This window comes from Apteryx rowi, unplaced genomic scaffold, assembly GCF_003343035.1.
Source record: "Apteryx rowi isolate R43461 unplaced genomic scaffold, aptRow1 scaffold_121, whole genome shotgun sequence".
Taxonomy (NCBI): domain Eukaryota; kingdom Metazoa; phylum Chordata; class Aves; order Apterygiformes; family Apterygidae; genus Apteryx; species Apteryx rowi.
In genome coordinates this window covers 972,557-995,758 of record NW_020447431.1, presented here as the reverse complement: position 1 = coordinate 995,758, position 23,202 = coordinate 972,557, and the positions used below count along the sequence as shown (strand labels likewise).

The following is a 23,202-nucleotide window of genomic DNA, read 5'->3' as shown; positions in this document are numbered from 1 at the left end:
ATTAGAGCACTTTTAGGTGCTGCTGTATTCTAATAGGAATTTATTGAAATAATTTTCCTGATTTAGGGGCTTATTTTTACCAGTGAGATTAATCAAAATATTTTCAAAGATACTTGGTTCATATTTCTGCCTTTGGAGCAAGGCTTCAACTAAAAAGCTCTTTGTGTAACAGCCTGCCTCTAAGTTTATATACATCTCTGTTCTTCTACTTACATTCTCTCAGAGAAGAATTTATTACAGAAGATTATGGGTCAGACTTATAAGGGAATTAGATGACTAACATTCCTTTGATTTCTCACTGAAAAAAATGGGATTTGGATATAAAAATACCTCCACAAATCTATGTCTATGAAAATATATTAAAAACTTTGGTCTTGAATTGACTGTGTTAAATATGTGTAAAATCCTTGTTCTCACCTATTTTTCCATTGTATAATACTATTATTGTCTTCCTGAAATAGATTGAAGCAGATGACGAAACAGCCTTGGTCATTAAGCCCAGGAAAAAAAGAGGGAACAGTGATTTGGCATCAGCTGGATTTAACATTATCAACTCTATCATAGGATCAGGCATTATAGGTGAGTATATTTCTCTTCATTATAGTTTGATCAATCTTTTTTATACGTACATCCAGTTTTGAGGCAAAATAAACCATCCTCTTGTTTTCTGCTGCTGTTCCTAAAGATTATCCTCTATTACTTGAGGATGCAGAGCTGTCAGCTGAGACCAAAGGTCTCGTTGTGGTAAAGATCCTACTGGCTCTTCTGCCATATTGACCTGAGTACTGGTTGAGCAGGTGCTGGCTGAGCTTTAAGTCTGGGCAACCCTTTGTCCTTTAAAAATGATTTTTCTGAGGTTATGAAGTATGCTGAGAAGCCTTGCACTGTCTTAGTCCAGTCTGGGAGAATGATAGCAGGGCTTTGTGTGTTGTTTTTTTTTTTTTTGTGATTCTTTTTTTTGTTTGTTTGTTTCTTTTATAATCTCATTTGTTTTATTATTTACAGGATTGCCATATTCAATGAAGCAAGCTGGCTTTCCATTAGGAGTACTGCTTTTGTTTGGGGTTGCCTATATCACAGGTACTGTAAAAGCAGCTTCTATTCTGAAGTGGAAATTAGACCTGCACAGATTAGCTGTCTTTGAGCTTTATGATAGCTAAAAAAATACACCTATGAATTAATAAAAATGAGGAATTTTTCACTTACCTCATTAATCCCCTGAGCAGATTAGAAGTAGAGAATTATGCTGTACAACATATAAAGCTGTTTTCGTTTGCATTTTATATTTTGGTGAAGCCTAGTTTCCTAGACTAGGTCAAAGTGACATTTGGAAGAATGGCTTTTATTTGTATTTCATAATTGCGTGTTTATAGTCCACTGTTTTTACCCTAATTAGGGGGTTAACCTAGAGTAGGTTATATTTCACTTGTTTTAAATATACCCCAGAAATAAAACCTTTGGCTGGACTATTATTCTGAGTATTTTATTTAATTATCTAGCAAAAAAGTATCACAGGTTTACCTTCAAAAAGGGCCAACTTCTCGAATCACATGAAAAATAAACTTTAAGTAAATCCATTGGCTTCAAAGGCGAGTTTTAGTAAAGTCATTGTGAATGCAAATTCAAAAACAATGAACCAAGTCAACCTAAATGGCACAAATTCTGTTGTCCACAGGCTGAGCAGCAGTTGACACTTTTCTTGGCTTACAAATATCTTTTGAGGGTCCATATATATGATCGAGATTTGATGAGAACAATGTAACATAAAGAATATGGTGAATTTTCAGTATGGCTGATAGCAAATTGCATTAATGAAAGCATGCAACCTATCATAAACATCCAGAAATTAAAGTTCCTTTTTGATAGGAAATTTGATTCACATCCTTTGCATTTCTATGTATTTTGAAGACTTTATAGTCATAGACCCAGAACATGTGAATTAAACTCAGCATTTTGCCATATTAAAGATGGGACTCTTACAATTTGCCTGTGCAAAATATGTTTACTATAGTTATAACCTCCTGATAGGTGTTTTCTAAGTTCTGTGGATCTAAGATCTCTTGCTACAAAGTAATATTTCTTGTACAAGATCATCTCAGCATGCAACTTAACTGATAGTTAACATTTCCATATGTCTGCTTCTGTCTGCTGCTAATTATAGTGGAAGTGCGAATATACTGTGCAAGATTTGCACATGCTTAGGGGAATCTCTTTGGATTGGTTTTCTTGTTAACATACAGTAGAAATCTCCTTTGTAATGATTGTGAAAACTTCACAATTGGTATGTGAAATTGAATTATGCAAAACTTACAGCTGTACTCAGCAGAATTTCAAACAAATGTCACTTTCTTTCATTTCTGGAAGACATTAGATACTGATATTGTTAACAGAAAGGAACTTGCTCTCACAGCATAAATTACAGGCTAAGTGAAAGCCAGATGGATGAGCAATAGACAAGGTCTAGCCACTATCTGTCAAGACATGTCTGCACTAAGGTAATAAATTCTGTGCTGTATCTAATCCAGACTGGAAAATCCCCTGGTGCTCAAATAATTACTAAAGCACAGCTTGAAATAACTCTGATACTTAATAGAATTCTTCATACAAGGTAGAGGTTCAGTCGGGGAGCAATTCTACTTGTGACCTCAGCTCTGCCTCGAGGCATATTGCCTCATACAAGAAAGTGGCTCGGTTTGAAGGGCATTGAATCCCTGGGTTTCCTGGTAAATCACTTTGTGTATGGTTTGTTTCAAAAAGTGCTCAATAAAAATGGTTAAAATAAATTTTTATGGCAAATAATAGAGAAGGCACAAAATATTGACCAGACTTACTCTTTTGCAAACTTTACTAAACAGCAGAGTAAAGTGATCCAGAGCTCTAACACTATAACACAGGCAATCCTTGTGTTCCACTGCACTTCAGGATATAGTGGCATGTGCCATTTGTTCAGGAGCCCTCCACATTGTTAACTGAATCTTCTTTGGTTTTGGTGCTTATGATGGTTCTTATTGTCATTGACTGTACTGGAAATCAGTGAAAATGAGGTTGCTTCTGCTGTCTCAACTCACAAAAGCTGGAATTTCCCTCCAATATGAGTCCACAGCTTCTGGCTTTCATGGATTGAAATCCTTTGTAAGGGGACTTCTCTTTCCAATGCCACTGTTTTCTTTTTCCCTTTTTATGGATTTTTGTTTGTTTTTTTAAGGAGTGCTAGCGGCAAGCTAAGCAGTAACCAACATACTGTTTTTAATAATAATTTTATTTTTTAACAGATTATTCCATTATATTGCTGATCAAAGGAGGGAACCTCTCCAGTACGAGCACCTATCAAGAGCTGGTCAAAAAAACATATGGTCTTRTAGGTTATTTAATTCTTTCAACTCTTCAGTTTTTATATCCATTTATTGGTAAGATCACATAAAATATAAATGTTTAAATTTTATAAATAATGCTTTTGCATTACCTTATCCTTTCAGCAGTTAAATATGAAGAACTCTGTAAAAAATAGACTGCATATGTCTCTCCCTTTAATAATTTTTTTAAATAAGTAACTGAGAACTGAAGAATGATTTAAAGATTAATGATGAAATTAGCTGTCAGAAATAGCAAAGAAGAGACTCTACTAGAATGAGTAACATAACACAAATTTGATATGCCTGAAAGAAAAGGAAAATGTGATTTTTTTTTTTCAGAGTATATCAAATTAATAGTTGCAGAATATGTAGACAAGTATTAATGTCTATTAACGATAAGCCACTGATCGGACCTTGCCTGACTGATATCACAGAATTTTCTGTGCTATCATTATTCTTCAAAAGCATGAATTCAGTCTGATGCCCGGTGAGCTACTAGGCAGTCAAGGGTCCATTGTACAAGAAAGAGTAAAAGAAACTGGCTTGTTTTGCTTACCAAAATGGAAAACTGAAACAGAATTTATTTCTTTATGCTGGGGGAAGAATGGAGGAAGACACACTAGTGAGGCAGAAGAGTAATTTATGCTATTTGGGGAAAGAACAAACAGGTATAATCTGGGCAAGAATTAATTAGGAAGTTAGAAAAAGCAATATTCTGAATCTGTCCCCTAAAGTAGTAATGTGATTAAATGGAATCTTAAATGATCTTGATATTTTAATACATGGGAGTGCAAGAGGTGGTGACCTGAGATACTCAGAGATTGGACTCAGTGACCCCATAGGTCCCCTCAGAGCAAAATTCCTAATTTAGGAATAATCAATCTAATGTCATTATAAGTGGCTGAAATTCTTAAGAGAGTCAGATTACTGTTACTGAAGGCAACCATGTGGCATTTTTGCATTAATTACTGTATAAAGCTATATCCCTAAAACTGGAATCATCTCTTCTAAAAATGCTGATCCGTTTCTGTTGACTTAATTGCTGCTTTATTGAGAAAAGAGTTGTAAAGATCTCTGCCCTTACCAGGGAACTAGTTATGCATATGTTCATGCTTGAGTTTATAGAAATAATGTTAATGATCTAAATATTCACTGTTGTGAAATTGTGTGTGTGTAAGTTAAGGTCAGGTACATATATGTATGCTATATGAACATATAAAGGGTAAAGACCATATGTATATGTTTTACATATGTTTATGCACACACATGCATAGTTTTAGTGTAATGAAATATGAATGTTAGGGCCACAGTTTTTATTAATGAGGGAAAGGAATGAAAGTCCATATTTGATATCTTCATTTATCTTTGTTTTCTCCTTTCTTCTGGTTAACAGACGTCAGTAACTTTTAACTTGGGCTGGGAGGTTCTGTGCATATGACTGCAGAATGGATTATTAAACTAACATGGAAACTTGGTTTACTGAATAGAAATGAGAAGTTGAAAATAGACCAACTAAGAATTTCTGTTAGAAATGAACAAGGCAATTTTAAAAGACTTCTTTCTTCCCCTCCTTTTGAAGTGTGTTTGGCAAGACTGCATAACAGCCTTGCTCATCAGACCAAATTCTTTTTCAGGTTCTATCTGTTAAAAAAGCAAAAATGGTAGCATTAAAGAATTCTTGATTTTTGTTTTAAACCTAAAACAAGTTGTTGGTGCTAGCCAGAGTTTGTACAAGAGGGATATTGGCATATAATCCTGATGTCTACRGGATGTGCTAATTAAGTGTTCATCAAATACTTAAGTACTTATCAAATACTTCATATTTGGCTTGTACTAACAATGCTTTTTTTTCTTTAAGCTATGATTAGTTACAACATAATAACAGGAGACACTTTAACTAAGGTTTTTCAGAGAATTCCTGGAGGTAAGATGCATTTAAGAATTTGAGAAAGGGGAAAATTTATAGTGTAAGTACTTAAGGACTGGCATACTGTTAGACTGAAGGCTTATCTGCTCATTATTTCTGAATTATTTTTAAATATATAGTTTAAATTAAGATACTGTCTTCCTCCTTTCTCTATGAATTGGGAATTCATGGGATTTAAAAGTCATATTTGTGTGGTGTGTGTGTGTGGGGGGGGGAATATTTTTGTCAAAGAAAAACTATGAATCCTAGACCTTGATTGTCTTTGGACCCTGTGTCAGTGAAGAGGCCTCTTGCTTCAATGAAATACAAAGCAAATGTGAGGAGTCTTCCTCAGTAGCATGATTACAAGATCATCAATGTGCTTAACTTCACTGTTGTATTTTGTGTATATTTGCTATAATAATCAATATTTTAGAAGCAGTCCTGGTATTCAGCTAGTAACTAATTCTGGATGACTTGCAAATAATATAAGAGATTTAATGCTTACTTAAGTGTATCTGTGTAGGTAGTTGTGAACTGCATATGTAGCTTTAGTTGTCTTCTAGATATTCACTGCAAAAACAGATGTGGTATTTTGAGATTTTACCTCATGTACTTGTTAGCATTCCTGTGCTGGGAGCTTTCATTCCCACACAGAACCAGCAATTTGTGTGCATGTTTGTCATCTGCTTTAGTACAAAGCCAGCTAAGTTCAAACATTCCTCACTGGTGAATTAAACTAAAAAGAACATCTGCAGTGAAGTGGAAACAAGTATTTGTATGAACTGTTTAACTTCTTTAAGGAGACTATAATTTACAGCAGGTATATAAAGCCTGCAAGATGTGGATAGTTTTAACTGTCGCACACTGTTCTTCAGTGAGGCTGATAATGGCAAAGAATGTCTAATATGACTTCTGTAATAGGGGGAGCCCTCAGCATGGCACATCTTTTCACCTGGCTGATAGAATGCTTGCCTGGAAAGTGGGAGATGAGGCATTAGAGTTTCCTGCAGAAAAGAGGGAACTGAACATAGGTTTTTCTATGTCAATTGCAAATCACTTTCCTGCCAAAATTATTCAGCGAACTTTGATTCAAATCCATGAATCATTGTAGTCTGACTGAAACTGAGATGTGTGTTATGTTCAGTTGCTGTGGTTTGAAAAAAATATCCAGTTATAGATAAAAATCCCACTGACTTCAGGGAATGTTATGACAAATATTCTCAATACCTACACATGGTAATCTGTGTTAAGTGACATCAAAAAAGAGGTGCCTGAGAGAAACACCTAAATGAACTTATGTTAGGTTCCTTCTTTATGAATTTGCCTATTTTAAAAGTAGTAGTAGAATGGTTTACTTGCAGTCTACAAGCATTGATTCAGTCATGATTAAAGAGGTGGTTAACACTAATCTACATGTACAAATACCAGATTATCAAAGATTGATATAGTATCATGTCTCATATGTTGTTATGCACTTAGTTTGACTTTGCAGAATTCTTGTGATTATGCATATGCTGCGTATGTCTTCCTCAAGCTTAAGTAATGCATAGTTTTTATTTCAGTATTGCTCAGCTTGAATAAAGGAGATAAAAACATAGTATCAGTGTGTTACTGCTAGCCTTTCAAATCTAACTAATTTGTTTCTCATGTCAGTTTCTGAGAGAAATAACATACAATTTTATTTTTTGTTTTAGTTGAACCAGGCAATGTACTTACTGACCGTCACTTCATAATTCTTTTTACTACCATCATCTTTACCTTACCTATATCTCTGTATCATGACATAGCAAAACTGGGAAAGGTAAATTATAATAGCAACTGGGTTTTAATTTTTTTTTTGGTTCAATTTTCTATATGCCATTAGAACATAAGTGCCAGTCATGACTTAAGGTATTTGCATTGCATTACATCTGACTGGAATCTGTTATATACGTTGTAAGTTCAGTCTGTCTTCTGTCCCAAGAAATATGAGAAAGTTTTGGAGAATCTAAACAAAACATTGGTCTTGAAAGAAAAAGCAATGAGCCATTGGATTTTCCATTTACTGTTGATAGAAATCACTGGGTAATTGAAGCACTGGGTGATATGGGCCTGATCTTGAAATATTGAGTACTTTTGATACCAAGTGTTTAAGTGGGAAGTCTCTGCTACAATTAGAGATACAGTTGCAATAGGCTAGTTATAAAAACAAGAAAATCTAGGACAACCTGCTTATTTATAAGTATTTGACATTTCTGGTATTTAGAAACTTATTTATTAATTGTTCCTTTTCAAAGCATATTATGCTGCTAAAAAGGAGAACCATGAGCAGCTCACAAACTAAAATTGTGTTTTTTCCTTGCAGGTATCTCTTATTTCTCTGATTTTAACAATTGTCATCCTGGTTATTGTGATGGTGAGGACAGTAACATTCAGTCCACAAGTGTAAGTACTCTTTCACTTGTCACAAAGTGATTTCTAAGTAAGTCATATAACCTGTTATATGGCTATTATATATGTGCGTGTAGTTTTGGAACATGGCTTTTTTCTTTTGGGAGAGATAGATATTTGAAGAAACAGGCCTGTACTAATAGTAGTACAAAATGAGCTACTAAAGCATACTTGTATGCAACTGAGGGGTGAAAAGGGGTAAAGTCACAAAAAGTCTCAAAAAAATTGCCAGTGAGTTGGAAGTTGCAGGTGATATCCCTAATTTACCGTGTGTGAGGTTGCCTAGCAGTTGAAAGTTCTTTATTTTTGTTCATTATTGCCATCTGGTCTATATCTATAATCTTAAAATAGACAGTGTTCTAGGAATACTTCATTTTTTTATTATTCACTTCATAATAAAAATTGAATAGAAATAAGGAAAAGGAAAAAGTGAACAACACTAATAAAAACACTATTCGGGCATTTGAGGAAAACAATCAAATGAACATGTGAAATGGTTTTCCAGCCCTCTGTATTTTACTGAAAGTAATATTAAACATTGGAGCGTTCTAGACACTGAATGTGTGTTATGGCTGCTTTTTTTTTTTTTTTTGGAATTGTTATGAATCTAGTATCTTTCCTTCGTGGCCTAAGATGTCTGCTTTACCTCTTTTAGCTAAACAGACCCCTATCAAATATGAAATTATGTTAATAAAGAAGACAGACTGTCTATTTCTGGTTACACTTTTATTTATTAGAATACTTTACATAGTATTTCCAGTGCTTCTATAAGAAGTAGATTCTTCCACCATGATTGTATCAGCAGTGTCACATGTAACTATACTTTTTCTCATTGCAGTGATTAAGTGGGCTAATTGTAGGGCATTCACGTTTTAATGCTGACAAGATAGTCAAAATAGCAGCTTTTAAAGTTGTAATAGGGAAGTGTCCATCATCCATAAAAATGATCCACTCAGAATCATGTGGGATTTTTCTCCTCTTTCTTCAGTGGGGCAATATAGTAAGCAAGGTGTTTTTCATAGTGTGCGTCTTAAATGTGTACTTGAAAGGGAAATCTCAAAACCTGCTAAAGAAGGAAGCTATGTATGATGGCTACTGATGACCTTGTTACCTATGGTAACATTTCCTCTTAACAGTGGTGGTGCATTGAAAAATACAGAATGTATGGCTTTATTTTTTCTTACCATAAATAATGTTGATTTTTGAGGGATTCTTGGAGTCTTACTGTTAGATGGTTGGGGTTTTTTTGATGCTGTAGACACTTTTTCATTGTTGCTTTACACTTCTTGTTTTCAAAAATTAATCTGGCAAGGTTTTTTTTTAATGAGAACAAAGAACATAACTGCAAATTTCATRCTCTCTCTAAAGTGTACTTTTTGTTCCAACTTCCACATTATTATTGAACATATTCAAAAGTGCTGAACTCAGGTCAGATTCCTGTGGAACCTCATTCAAAAATCCTCCCACTTTGATTACTACTCTTCTGAGGAGTAATCAGTTTTTACCTACCTTTTACTCTAGACTTTCAAAATGAAGATTATTCCCCCTTGAGAGATATGACAGTTATCTGGGGATGATAAACTTCCTTTTTGCTTAAATGGAGTGTAACTCCTACTGGAAGGTAATACCTGTTATTAGGACAAAAGAGGTTATTTTCTCTCCCAGAAACCTCCACTATGTTGTGCTAGACCACCAGAGAAATTTTTACTACTTGTAATGATTTGATGTTTTGATTTTGATAATGATTTTTTTTGATTGCTTTGGGAATAGAGTTGTTCAGGGACTGTATGAGAGTGTTACTTTTTTTTTTTGTTAGTTTGCAGGAAAGGAATACTGTATTTATGAAGAGAGGGTTATTTGGTTTAACTTATTTCCTCTTTATGATAAATATGAAACGGAGGTACTTGCTTTTGATCAATATCATCCCTGTAATCATTGTTGTCTGAAGAACATAATGTGTCTGCAGATAACATCCAGCGTTCTGAATCTAGAACTTACCATCCATAGTTTTAGATGTTGGATAAAAATACAGTTAGGTGATACTTTATTCCCATCTGCTTGTAGCTGGATATCTTTCTAACATGCCCCAAAACAATGGGTTAAGATTATCTCAAGCTGTAAGTGTCGTCAGATACATTAATACTGCATAAGGTAACTTCCTTGTTCAGAGACGAAATTAACATTCATTGCTTTAGAAGGCAATATTGTAAGTAACTTATAAAGATGGATCGTTTCAACTTGGTGTTCTTTTTGAAAGAATGCCATGATGGCAGTGTCTGCATAATAAATAAATCTCCAGGAAAAGCTTCAAGAGCATCTATTACACGTAAATGGGATGTGAAAATTACTCAACTGGCAGCTGATCACAGGGATGAAACACCGTGTTAAGGAAAATAATCCAATAGTAAACAACTTTCTACTTTCAACTTATTTAGAAGCAAGGAAGAATCAAAGGTAAACTTTAATGTATGGTGAAATTTAAAACAATTCCGTAAATACAAGGTAGTGTTGGTTTCATTTTAAGTAATTCATTAAGCAAAAAGGGGAATTAAAGCAACTGCAACTTAGTGGGACTATGGCAGATATCACTTTACCTTCTCTTTGTTCTTCAATGACAAAAATGACTTTGATTACTATGAAATTCAAGGTTGACCTGATCATTAATCATTTCCTTTTCGCTATGCTGATTGAAATTATATTCAGTGTCTGTAACTCTTACAATTTAAATCAAAACAGAATGATATTCTACCTTACTTTGGCAATAGAACTGAACCCAGGTTTTACAGTTAGTCTGTTTGTTTCCTAAATGTCTAAATCATTGAATTAAACCTGAACTGGTCTGCCATGTATTCATCCATTATCAGTCATCTCAGTAACTGCCAGTTTGAACCTAAATTTGGCTGTTTTGTTTGTGATCTTTAATCCAAAGCAGTGGAAGTCTTTTGCGGATTCCAGCATGTAGCTCCCTTCAGTCAAAAGTGTGACTTCTTCCTCTTCACAAATTCACTTTTTTGTTTCAGTGAGCCTTTTGTATATGTACTAGCTGGGTTGAGGTCAGAAATGTATGCTTCTCTTTACCCTCCTTAAAGATGGTTTTCTTCTGATGTACTCTCTGTCTTTTATGCAGAAATGCTGCCAAATATATGACAGACTTCTGCAAAGCATAGATCTTGTGATAGGGACTACTTTACTGTAAATGCTTGAGAAAAGAAGCAGATTTGCCGTTCTAAGACTGCCAAACAGATTTCCTTGAGTCTTGCTTATGATCTGTATGTGATGCCCTTTTTACTGCAAAAAGGGGTGTTAACCATTGCTTGATTCTTTCTTTGTTTTCTTTTTTCTTTTCCTCTATTCTTGCGTAGGTAAACAGTGATAATCTCAAAATGCTTTTTAAATTCACAAACAGGTTTATTATGTCTTAAGTATACTGAAGACTGAGTAGGGTCATATTTTCTTCACCACTAGGCTTYACCACCTTCCTACAGACAATTCAAGTTGTCAATCTATCTTGCCGTTGTCTTACTTTCAGTTGAGACTTTTTCCTGACTAAGAACTCCCTTGGAACATCTTTTGATACAGTCCTTTATTTTTGTTCCAAGAATCACAGTTACGCTACCTCTCAACTTTTATTTGGTGTTACAGCTTCTTCTGAGTATTATAGATACTACAGCTCTCAGTGACTGCARTTAGCATCACACTTCTTCCTGTTAACTTCCATTGTGTTTCATCTAACTTCTGCTTCTTCTAGAACAGTAAATAACTTTGTGTTTGTACAGACATAGCTTGTTTTATACACTGAGTGAGGAGCAATAAGGAAAGAAAATTCCTGTTTCTACAGCTAGCCAGTTTCATCATTCACAGTTACCGCTGTTCTTACGCGAGCAGCAGTTGTAATCTTCCCCTAACTATTCCTGACAAGAAGGTAGGTAAAACTGGGTCAGAGCAAAGGTCCTTCTTGCCAAATCACATCATTAACAGGAGCAGCAGAATGCTCTGAGTGCTTATAGAGAGGACTTAAGAAGCAGAACAGGTATAGTGTGATGTAATATTCTCCTGATATGCTCTTTTTAGTGTATGTGTACCATACATACACTACATACACGAGCGCGCATGCGCACACTTGTGCACATTTAGATAAACTTACATATATTCGCCTTGATCTGTGTGTGTGTGGTGTGCTTATGTCTGGACCACCATATTTACTGGTAGGTCTTTTCTTTGTGAATTTTTCAAGTCTCTGTGAACCCATTTATATTTTTGGCCTAAAAGTATGTATTGCATGGAATACTGTCATATAAACATCTTGCTAGAAGCTTCATACCTGATGCTTCTATTAGGTGCCCTTGGTCTTGCGAGACATTCTAAGGAATTGTTCACTGTGCAGCTCTTCCATAACTGCCCATTAGCATTTCCTGACTCAATTTTCTCTTTCCCAATCTGAAGTCTTAACTGATATAGACTCTCTTTTGGCTCCCTTTTCCAGAAGCGTATATATCCTGCGGACTGGACATGGGGGAGATCTAGTGATATGATCATAACTCTGGAGCTCTTGACTCTTGGTTCTGAGCACTCAGAAATTAAATTTTCTCATCATGTTTTCACTTTCTAGTTTATATATCACATCTGTGTGAGATCCCTCYATTGCTAAGGTATGAAAATGTTTTTCAAAACACACGCAACAGTGTATGACTTACTGTGAGAAACACTGAACCATATACCATCGCATGTGTCATGCATGCATGTATGCACATATGACACTGTGGTCTGCTGGTAGTGTTCAAATCATGGATCTGAAATTCCATTTTAGTTATGGAATGGTGGAGCAAGCAATTCATCTTCTTACATTGTTTATTAGGATTTTGTTCTGGATTTTTTTTCCCCAATAATCCTTCTAATCTGAATTTTGTCATTCATCCACAAGGCAAAGCTATATTTCAGTCTGATATATATTACTTATGCATAAGCCAACATTCTGCAGGGACTAGCTTTTTTTTTTTTTTTTTTTTTTTTTTTTTATTATTTGGCAGTTTCATTCAGAGTGTTTCAACTGAAATTCACATGCTTTCTACATTTCATTTTTATTTTTTTAATTCCTATTTACAGGAACTTACTATATAGATATATTGAGTGCAAAGGATGCAATATTTCATAAAGTTAAATGTTTTGCAATAAAGTAGTTTGCTTGTCAGATCAAAATGCATTTCAAACAAAATCACTTTTTATATTTCTGTGCATTTAAAAAATATTTTAATACTAATTATGAATAGAAGAGGAGTCCAGAAACTTTTGCAAATTCTGTCATCAGAGGAAAATATAAGTTTCCCTTCTATATGCTTGATATCAGAACTGACCTCTAGTGGTTACAGAACTGAACCGTTATGTTAGTTTTGTATAATCTAGCTTTATTTTGTAACATTATTGATTTTTCACATCTATCAGATACAATCATTTTCTGAAAAACAATGTATACAGAGTTCTGAATATGAATTGTCCACAGTCATCTCTAGTGATTTGAAATCAGTGGCCTCAAGAGTCTATTCCACATAAGGAACTACAGTAGCTATGGCTGGTCAGAAGTCCCTTTTCACAGGATAAACACCTGATTCCTCTATTTCATCCATATTGTTTATTGCATATGCCTGCTGAGTCTGAGACTGTTTTAGGAGGGCCATATTCAGCTACTCAAGATGGTAAATTGTATGTTAACAGTAGTCAAGACCATATACTACATTTGAGATCAAAAAACTAAGCTTGATTTTGATGCTCAGGTCCCATTCACTTCAAAGTTAAGCTTAGGAGCCAAAGCCTAAGAACATAGGAGGTGCTCTGTTTGTATCGGAGCTGAATGTACTTTGGATAATATAAATTCTGTTTTAAGTTCTCAAAAAACAGTAAGGTATGAGTTCTGAAAAGGAACGAACAACATCAGTAGTTTTTTTTTTTTTTTTTAATAGGATTTAAAAATTTGACAGCAGTAAAACCTAACATAGCGTATGCTAGTGGGGCAGGAAAAAAGAGCTGGTTATCATCAGATGGGGGAGAGACAAAGCTGCTGTTGTTATCTTCACAGAACTGGCCCGATTGTCACTGCTTTGCAGGGTGGTAAGAAAATAGTAGCTAAGGTGGCAGGAGCTTTCCCTCTAAATGAAAATAGAGTAATCAAAATTAGCAGAAGCCAACTTTGTGAGCACGAGCTACTCTACTAATGCGTTGTCTGTGCTTTAACGTTCAAAAATGTTCAACAGACTTGTGAACTTTATCTGATATTTTAGAAAACTAAGTCGGGGAAAAAGGTGTTTCCTACCCTTCCTCTTTCCTCCATTTTGGTTCTGTAGTCAGAGATGTTCATGCAGCAAATGGATTGTAACTAAGATTGTGGACAGTTTTCTGTAGTCCTTCAAGAATTACTTCCGGTCCAAAATAGCAGGCRTATCTTAGAGGAGCAGATATGGAGGATATTATATTCTTTCTTGCCTGATTATAAAATCAAATGTAAGTATATGAAGTATTTTATCACTCTTGGGAGCTCATAGGGTCCCTTTACTATGAGGAGCGCCCTTTGAACAGTTGTTATATTAGACAGAAGGTCTGAACAGGTATAAATCAAGACAGACTGTCTCACTTGATTTATGGCCCAGAAAGAAAGTGTCTCTAGACTCTATGGATTACCTGTGCAGATTCAAAGGAAGAAACTGTCTCTAAATAGTCAGAGATTTCGAGCTGAGAAAACCTCAGCCAGTAACAGCTTTTACCCTCCCAACTGCTGTTTCTTGATACATGGAGACTTTAAGGGATGTTTTATTTGCAGAACTGATCACTGGAACAGGCTGACATTTTTGGCCATACAATCTTGTCCCAGAAATACTTTAACTGAAACAAGGGAGGTGAGAAGGGTGTCTAACAGTGTTCAACTTCCGTTATTGAACACTGTGGCCTACTGTGGAGAGTTCTGAGGATCTGACTAGCAGTTTTGTATTACAGCATAGTGTTTTACATTATTTTAATAACTGATAGTTAAAAAAATAATCTATTAAAACAAATATCTGTTTTAGCCCCAAATCAGAAAATGCTTGGATATTTGCAAAATCAAATGCAGTACAAGCCATTGGGGTGATGTCATTTGGTAAGTCAGTTCTTTGTATTTTCAGTCTTCAGACTGTTTAATTTAAAAAAAATCAATATTTTTGGACCTGGAAATTGTATATTAATTTTATCTTCCTGTTAAGCCGGTTTAGAAGAAAATAAAGCTGACTTTGAGTCATCCTTAGGTGAATCTAATTGTTATGATTTAAGTCTTTATCCCCATCCACTGTCCATCCTGTTGTAGAGGCTATTGCCACTGTAGCAGACACAGCAGCCTGGGACATGTGAATGCAGCTCAAATGTCCAGTTCATAATTCATATCTTGAAATAACTGCACCAATAGTTTTAATATGATTTGTGAACTGGTGTGGCTGTGACCATTCTCCTTTCTCTTGGATAACCTCTAACAGAAAGTGCTTGTACTGGAACAGGCAGATTCACTAGAGAGAGCACCTGTGCACAATGAACCTTTTGGATGAATCTCAACTCACATACATTATCCTCCTTCTAAAATCTGTTCCTACCTGGTATGCTGCTACTTGTTAATGCTGTGGCAATCTGAGGCCTCCCTCTGCTTGCTGCTGCCTAAAATGCATGTCATAGAAGGTCCAAAGTTGCAAATAGCTCTGTGGAGTTCAAAAGCTCTGCTGGGCTTTTGTGCTAAAGAGGAGGATGGGAGAAGAAAGTGGAAGTTGGAATGGAGGTGTGGATAGGGGAGGCTGGGGTGAAGCAATGTGGCATGTTAGGACAGTGTAATCAGAATCGCATCAGGCTGAACAGGAGAGGTCAACCTGCATTGAATCAAACAAGTAAATAAAAGTTCAAGCCACTTAACTTTGCTACTGACTGCAGGATTAATGTTTTTATGTAACAGTGAGTGGATTCTGTGCTGTCTCTCTCCTGCCTTGGAATATGCACTCCACTGTTTTTCTTTTTTCATATACATATGCATAAATTCATGTATTTGCTTTAATTATGATGTGTGTTTCAGCATTCATTTGCCATCATAACAGCTTTTTAATCTATGGCTCTCTGGAAGAACCTACTTTAAACAACTGGTCTCGAATCACACATGTGTCAGTCTCGCTCGCTGTTATTATCAGCKTAGTGTTTGCTGCCTGTGGATATATGACTTTTGCAGAATACACAGAAGGTAAACTGCTCAATGCACTTATTTTGATGTTCATTGTAATCCTTATGTTTTCACATTCCTAATCTGAATTCTGTTGCTAATACATTATTAGGTACAGAAGTGCCAAAGCCATATTATGTTTGGAAAGAAATAGCTAGGAGAAACTTTCTTTGTAGGTATCCAACAACCAAAACAGGGTACAAAGTTAGCTGTATGCCAAGAGGTAACAAATTCCCAAGTGTAAGTCTCAGTGGTGAAAGTCTGCATCAGATGCTTCCATAATCCAAAGATTTCTGAGGACTAAACATCCATAATCTATCCACATGATCTTCTAACAGAGCAGGAAGAACAAAAATTGCCTACATTTTTCTATGACGTGCCAGACATTTATCTTTGTATGTTTTCTTACATCATTTCCTGTCTGTGTTAATGTAGTATCCTAACTCTGACTTAGAGATGCTTCCTATCTTTACGACAGATGTTCTGCTGTAATTAATGCTACTATCACCTCTGTGTATGTCTGTTTATTAGTGTATTAATGCAATGTGTATTAGCATAAAACACATTGTATAAGCATTTCTTTGCCTCAGGTTTTCCTTTATTTAATAATGCTGTTTCAAGTTGTAGAAGGTTTCTTAGCTTTGTCCTCTTGTGATGAACAGCAGAATTTAGCTGAGAACAGAAGTGGGGAGTGGGAGGCTAGTTGGTCCTTCCTCTTCTTCCTTCCTGTGCTGTTTATGCAGCAGAATAACTTGCCCCCATAGGTGCAACTTTCTAGCCAACTAAGTGCAAACTGACTGAGACATTTCAAGTGTAGAAAGCTCCTGACTGCAGCTGCTCCTTGGCATAGGACTATACTGTAAACGGATTCCATTTTATTTTCCAGCTCTCCTGTCAAAACCTTCTGACACTGTTTTCTCTAGAGCACATCTGATTGCTTCTTCAGTGCCACTGTGATCCTAAAAGCAACAAATCATAAAGATCATATAATAAAAATCAGAGATAGAAAAGATCTGCTAGATCACTGTTTTACAGTTTCTGTTGTGTCTCAGGGATCATCATTCCAAACTCTTTGGTGTAACCACTAAGCAAGGTGATGGTTTGAATTCACTAGCCAGGCTTTTGTTAGCCGATACAAAAAGATTTGCTAGTTATACAGCTTATTAGCTGTGATTAGATACTGTAAGAAAAATGCAGTTCTCCAGAGGTATCTCGTTGGTCTTCCTTGTGTAATTATTCTTGTCCTAAGAATAACTTTTTTTTTAAAGGAAATGTTCCTTTTATATACAACTCTTTTTTTTTTTTCTTTTTAATCTGTTACTGACTTAAATAACCAGCATCTCATACAAAATCACTGCAGAGGACTGCTATGGGGAAGCTAACACATGACAGACATTACAATGTGTGTATTAAAATATTTTTTTAAAGATAAATGTTAATTCAAATAAAAATACTGCTACTGTCAGGTCAGGATAAAAGTTCCTCTGGATGTAATTTGTGACTAACTATRGTTTCTTGATATGTGTAATGAAAGTAGTTCAGAGAGTCTTAAGTGTCAGTAGAAAGTTGCTCCAGTAACTTATATTTTAATTTGAAAATATGGAAATGTTATGCAGTCGAAAATAATTGATGTTTTGCTATGCTTCAGGAGATATATTTGAAAACTACTGTAGAGATGACAACCTTGCTACATTTGGAAGGTTTTGTTATGGAGTTACTGTAATTCTGACCTTCCCCCTTGAATGTTTTGTGACCAGAGAGGTAAGCATTTATCATCTCCCTCTAACAAGATTGATATCTTGTTCACTGCAGTAGTTATACATAACAATACATATTGTAACTATAGTTGATGGTTGATACATAAGAAATATCAACATATCCTGTTGTATGTAATGAATATGAAGTATTAGATGCACCACTTAGATTCTGGCAATGTAATGCTGTATTATATTTATTATAATATTATCCAGTATTATACTAATAATTATTTAATGATAAATATCAGGATAACTGCTACTGTGGTCATCATGTTGAGAATAGCYGAGTTTATAGTAGGTATCTAGTAGATTTATAGTAGCTGGTAGATGTGGTATTTATAGTAGATACTTACCATGCTTACTAATTTTGCTCTGTGGAAGGAAGTCTGTCTATCTAGGAAATACTACTTTTCAATAAATAACTTTATTGCAAGTGGTTTAATTCTATAGCAGGGGAATGAGAAGGAAATAGCTATGCCCTGAAATTATGATTTTAGTAGGACTTTTACTAATTATTTTTGGAAGAAGATGTTTTCTTGAAGCTGGGTAGGTAAAGTTGAGTCAGTATGTTCCCACCAATTCTTTTAGTTTCCTGAGGTTAGAAGATTTGCAACAAGCTGTTTCTTAAAATAAAGAGCAAAAGTGAAGTTTTAAACTGTGGTTCTGTTTCAGGTGATTGCCAATGTATTTTTCCATGGGAACCTATCAACAATTTTCCATATTATTGTGACAGTAATTATTGTTGCTGTGGCGACTGCTATCTCATTAGTATATGACTGCCTTGGAATAGTTTTAGAGCTGAATGTAAGTGAACCTGAATACTCTTATATTTAATAAATCACTCTTCAATAAAGCACATTCTGAAAAATTGACAGCTCTGCTAAAAATCTATTTAATGCAATATGGTATTTGATTAGAAATCTTAGAGAAGAAAAGGAATTATTCACTGCTTTAAGGTAATTAAAGGAGAAAGGAAATTGAGGAAGACAAGTTCACATGGAGAACTTTCATAACAATTCTGGAGATACAGTAAGTAGCTGAGACTACTAAATGTTTTTAAACTGTAGTGACAATCATGAAAATATTCATCCTACCTGGAACTGCAGGTTTGAATCCAATGTTTCTTTTTCTAGCCCCTTTTTCTGATGAAGTAGGCAAATAACTCAGTTTTGCTCCCTGTTAAGCCCAAACAGGGAAAAATTCCAGTTCCTGTCTCTGTGGTCTCACTACTGCTGGTTCTGTGGGAGGTTACTGTTTGCTTGTTTTTGTTTTTTCCTCTCTTTTAGCACAAGACAGTCATTAGGATTTGCTCTAGGATTCGGTAATCTCAAAATCTGTGTGTGTGGTTTTTTAGGAGAGAACTAACTTTCACATGCCAGTGAACTTTCCTGTGTCTGGCACTGCCTCACAGCAGAGATGGAGTTTACCATGCAGGCCACACAAAGTGCCTCTTGTCTTAAAAAGTTATATAAAGCTGTTAAAGTTAAAACTCATTTTTGCTGATTGGAACTGCAATTTTGTCTGCCAAAGACCTAGACTATTAGTTAACAAAAAGGACTTATCAGATGGGGTCGGTCTGTGTGGGCACAAAAGTGTACATTTAATCAAAAGAAGTCTTTAAAAATGGGTACAAAAGTTCCAGTCTACTTTTACAACAAGTGTTGTTTGTCCAAGTAGTTTACTTTCAATTTCAGGTCAGCTATTTTTGATAATATAAAGCATACTTCACCGCATACTTCACCGCATACTTCACGATATAGAAGTTGGAAAGCGGAGAAAACCTTTTAAGGGCAGCCTTTGGGGTTTTTTTTTGTTGTTTGGGTTTTTTTTAAAAGTAGAAATATTTTAGAATTGGCTCCCTACATCCCTGTTCACTTCATTCATTTATGTTTTCAGCCATATCATGCATGCCCAATCAAAACTCATAGAGCAAGAGGAAGGGAGTTGGTTTTTATGCAAAGTGCGGCAGTCTTCTCAGGAGTAGCATGCCCGTATCATGATACGTGTACATCATTCTGACCCACAATGCAGCTTATCTGCTGCCTGAGCAGTAATGAGTGGTTTTGTAGCAGTGATTTAGCAGCTCATGCTTTGACTGGTATTATAGAACTGGTCTGAATATCCAGATAAGCTACAGATTACCCTTTATTTAAAATAATTACCTTCCTAATTTCCTCTCAGTTAACTGTTTCTAAGTTATAAATAGCTTCAAATAAACAGTACTGTTACTGGTCTGGTCAGGATACATGTTCCCATTGAAATTTCTCCTTTGCAGCATTTGCTGGTAGTTCCATCATTTTTTGCCTGTTTTTACATTACAAATGCATAAAATTCACTTATGTGTGTAGACACCAATAAAAAAATATTTATGTGTATTCATACATACATGCCTGTTTTGGTCAAATTTCTGAATACTGGTATAATGAACCTTACTAATTACATGTGCACATGTATGCCTATATATGTGTATTTATGTTACATTTACTATATATTATAGATAATAGGAATAAATTACATCATTTTGGAGAACTGCCAGTAAGTCTTTCTAGCATGATCGAATATGTACAGTTCCTATCTGTAATGAACTTAAATTGTTTTAAAACAATCACTCAAAAGTAAGCAGTCCATGAATGCAGTATTTTTTTCCCCAGACGGGCCTAAGTGATTACTCAGTAGTCAAGCCAGTGGTTTGTTTCCATTAGAAAGAGAAACTGATAGCCAGGTGTTTTAATGGGCAGCTCGTATTTTGTGGGCTTTTTTGGGGGGGTAGGGAGGCATTTGACAGTACAGCTGTGTATTTCTTGAATATAATCCTTGCACTTAAAAGGATTGTTCAGAGTCTTGTTTGCCTCAGTAGAGGAAAAAAGAGGAAGCAGAGTCTTTACGTTACAAAAGAAGAAAGATCTGCTTTCTCAGCAGGCTCCATGCCCAACAAAGGGCTGTCTTTTGGCTCCTCACCCAAGATAGCACTATTGATGCTTCTCTGACTCTGCTTGCTTTTTTCCTGCTTTCTGGTTTTAAAACAAAGCACACGCCATTGTGTGTTTTCGGTGGTAGATCGCCAGGGAAACTGCTTGGTTGCACAGGAGTCAAGGGTCTGCAGACCTACCTGTACTATTCTTTTACTTAGATGCTGGTTTACATTGCTTCACATAAATTTAAGAGTCTTAATTTTTTAATGAAAAAGATACTTGCTATGTTCATTTTATTTTTTTTGTCTGTACTGATCATTGTTAATAGTTTCTACCATAAAACTATACTTCAGATTATTCATGCATAAAGATATTCAGTAGGTCAGATTACTACCTCACCATAATTCAATTGAAACAAAGCAGGATGTTCAAGATTTCTGTGCAAAAATGCTCTTTTTTTGGCATATAACTTTTATTTTAAGCTGCAGTTAAAAGGGGGCAGTAAAAAGCAGAAAGCAATTAAGCATGTGCTCGTGTCTGTCCCTGTCTAAGAGAGCACTTAAAGGGGAGCTGAATTTTTGGTAAGAGTTTTCTGCTCCTTCAGAGGCAGCTTTGCCTTCATAGGGAAGTTATCCTGAATTAGGTCATAAATGCAGAAGTGGTGCTGATCAGAATTCTTTGAACTGCTACATGATGTTTCTACTCATTTTCATGAATACTAGAAGCAATATGTCTAGACTCATATGTGGAATGATTTTAAATATTTCACATCAGTTACAGTATTCCAGAATTACTACATTTGGACTTTTACTGTACTTTTGGAGCTGAGAAACTTCTAGTAACTTTACTGGTTACCTTAACTTAGAAATACTTGCAACATAAAATATTCTGTATCAGCAAACACCAATAAGTAAATAAGCCTGAATTATTTYAGATATTTATATAGATATTTTTGCAAATTGTGACTTGGAAAAGAAAACTTTCTATCTAGCAAAACTGGAAAAAGTCTTCCATTCTCCAGCTTTACTTTTGCTTCAATCTAATTAGTCATTTAAAAATGATGTAGGTTCTTGTGCTTCAAGTCTCAGTATTCATTCTTACAAGGTTTTTGTTATTGTTATTTCCCCCACACAGGGAGTTCTCAGTGCCACCCCACTTGTTTTTATCATCCCAACAGCATGTTATCTGAGGCTGTCGGAAGAGCGATGGAACCATTCAGATAACATCATATCCTGCCTGATTCTTGCTGTCGGTGCGCTAGTGATGACAGTTGGGTTTGTTTTGACTATCTTGCATCCCCAGGAATGTAGCCATGGAAAAGAAATGTTCTACTGCTTCCCTAGTAATGTTTCTTTTCACAATAGTACCCTTCCACCCTAGGAAGTACACAAATCACCAGACTAGATCAGGTACATCTCCCAGCAAGCTATTTGCTAATTTAAATAAGAGTGGGACAAAGATCTTTTCATATGTGCTAAGAATTCTGAACTGTGTAACTGAATTTATACACTTGGTTTTATGCTGCAATCCTTTTCCAGATAAGATGCAAGTTTTAACTTTTGAAACTGAAATGCTCTGCAATGCATTTCTGTAGGTATTACGCGAATAACTTGCACACCTATCCAAAAGGCTGCATTTTTTTAAGTTAATGAGTCAGGAACACTGCTTAAACCATAAATGATATGTTTAGGGATGTAAACTTGTCCCATGATTAACGTCATTTAGTTATTAACTTTATAATCTTTTAATGTGTATTTATTAGCATGCTGTAGTATATTTTTAGGAGTCCTGAAACAGAGGCCCAGCCACATTCTGTTATTAAAATTGTGCTTTGAAATTGAAAGACTACTATTAGTTCTGTCCTTGATTTAGCCGTGATTGTCCTTAAGTGCTGAAGGTATCCCTTGTTCTGGGCCTTCACTCAAGGGCAATTTTATATCCTTTCTGAACTGTAACTGATACAATTTAACTGTACAAATTAAAATTTGTGGTCTTGTGACTGAAAGTTTTTGAATGAATAAAACCACATAGGTGAATTTGCAAAGAATGTTTACTTGAAACTTTTTTAACTTTTTGATTTGGAGGGAGAACTGTTTGAGAGACTTGGGTGTGTTAGTCTGTTCTGATTTCACTACGTAGTCATTTTGAATGCACTGTTTCATGTGGTGGCTAGGCAACTGGTACTGTTGACAGCTTTTTTCAGCCTTTCAGATCCAACTGTATAGCTGATTTGTCTTGTATGTGAGAGTATTCACTGAATGGACTCCAATTCTTCCACACCAAATAGAGTTAGACTTGGCTAATATTTCCTTATGACAGCTGGTGAAGATCATTTCAGTTGAATTAGGAATGATTTGTTAGCTTTCCTGTTCTTTTTTTTTTTTCCCCCTCTCATATGATTTTTTTTTAATCTTTTGCTTGAAGTATTTTTATCCTGATTCAAGATATTAATTATAAGCATCCTTGCTTTTGAAAATCAGAGTCAACAGAATAACTTATAGGGTGCCATTATAGCATTGCCTTTTCAATTTAAAGGTTCTGCTGAGGTTATGCTAATATTAAATCAAATATACTTGTTTTATGAAAGACAAGTCTTTCTATGCCTTACTATTTATTTTATAAATGC

General features: G+C 35.3%; 1 protein-coding gene across 1 annotated transcript; it reads left to right on the top strand.

Annotated features, from left to right (window-relative positions):
• The first annotated feature begins 434 nt into the window (after window positions 1–434).
• Window positions 435–21,956, top strand: SLC38A11 (solute carrier family 38 member 11). The gene is made up of 11 exons (XM_026091234.1): window positions 435–579; window positions 1,006–1,080; window positions 3,273–3,407; window positions 5,212–5,277; window positions 6,957–7,063; window positions 7,607–7,686; window positions 14,745–14,815; window positions 15,767–15,928; window positions 17,556–17,668; window positions 18,337–18,468; window positions 21,711–21,956. The coding sequence occupies exons 2-11, from the start codon at window positions 1,020–1,022 to the stop codon at window positions 21,954–21,956; spliced, it is 1,173 nt and encodes a 390-aa protein (XP_025947019.1). The 5' UTR covers window positions 435–579; window positions 1,006–1,019.
• Window positions 21,957–23,202: the final 1,246 nt, after the last annotated feature.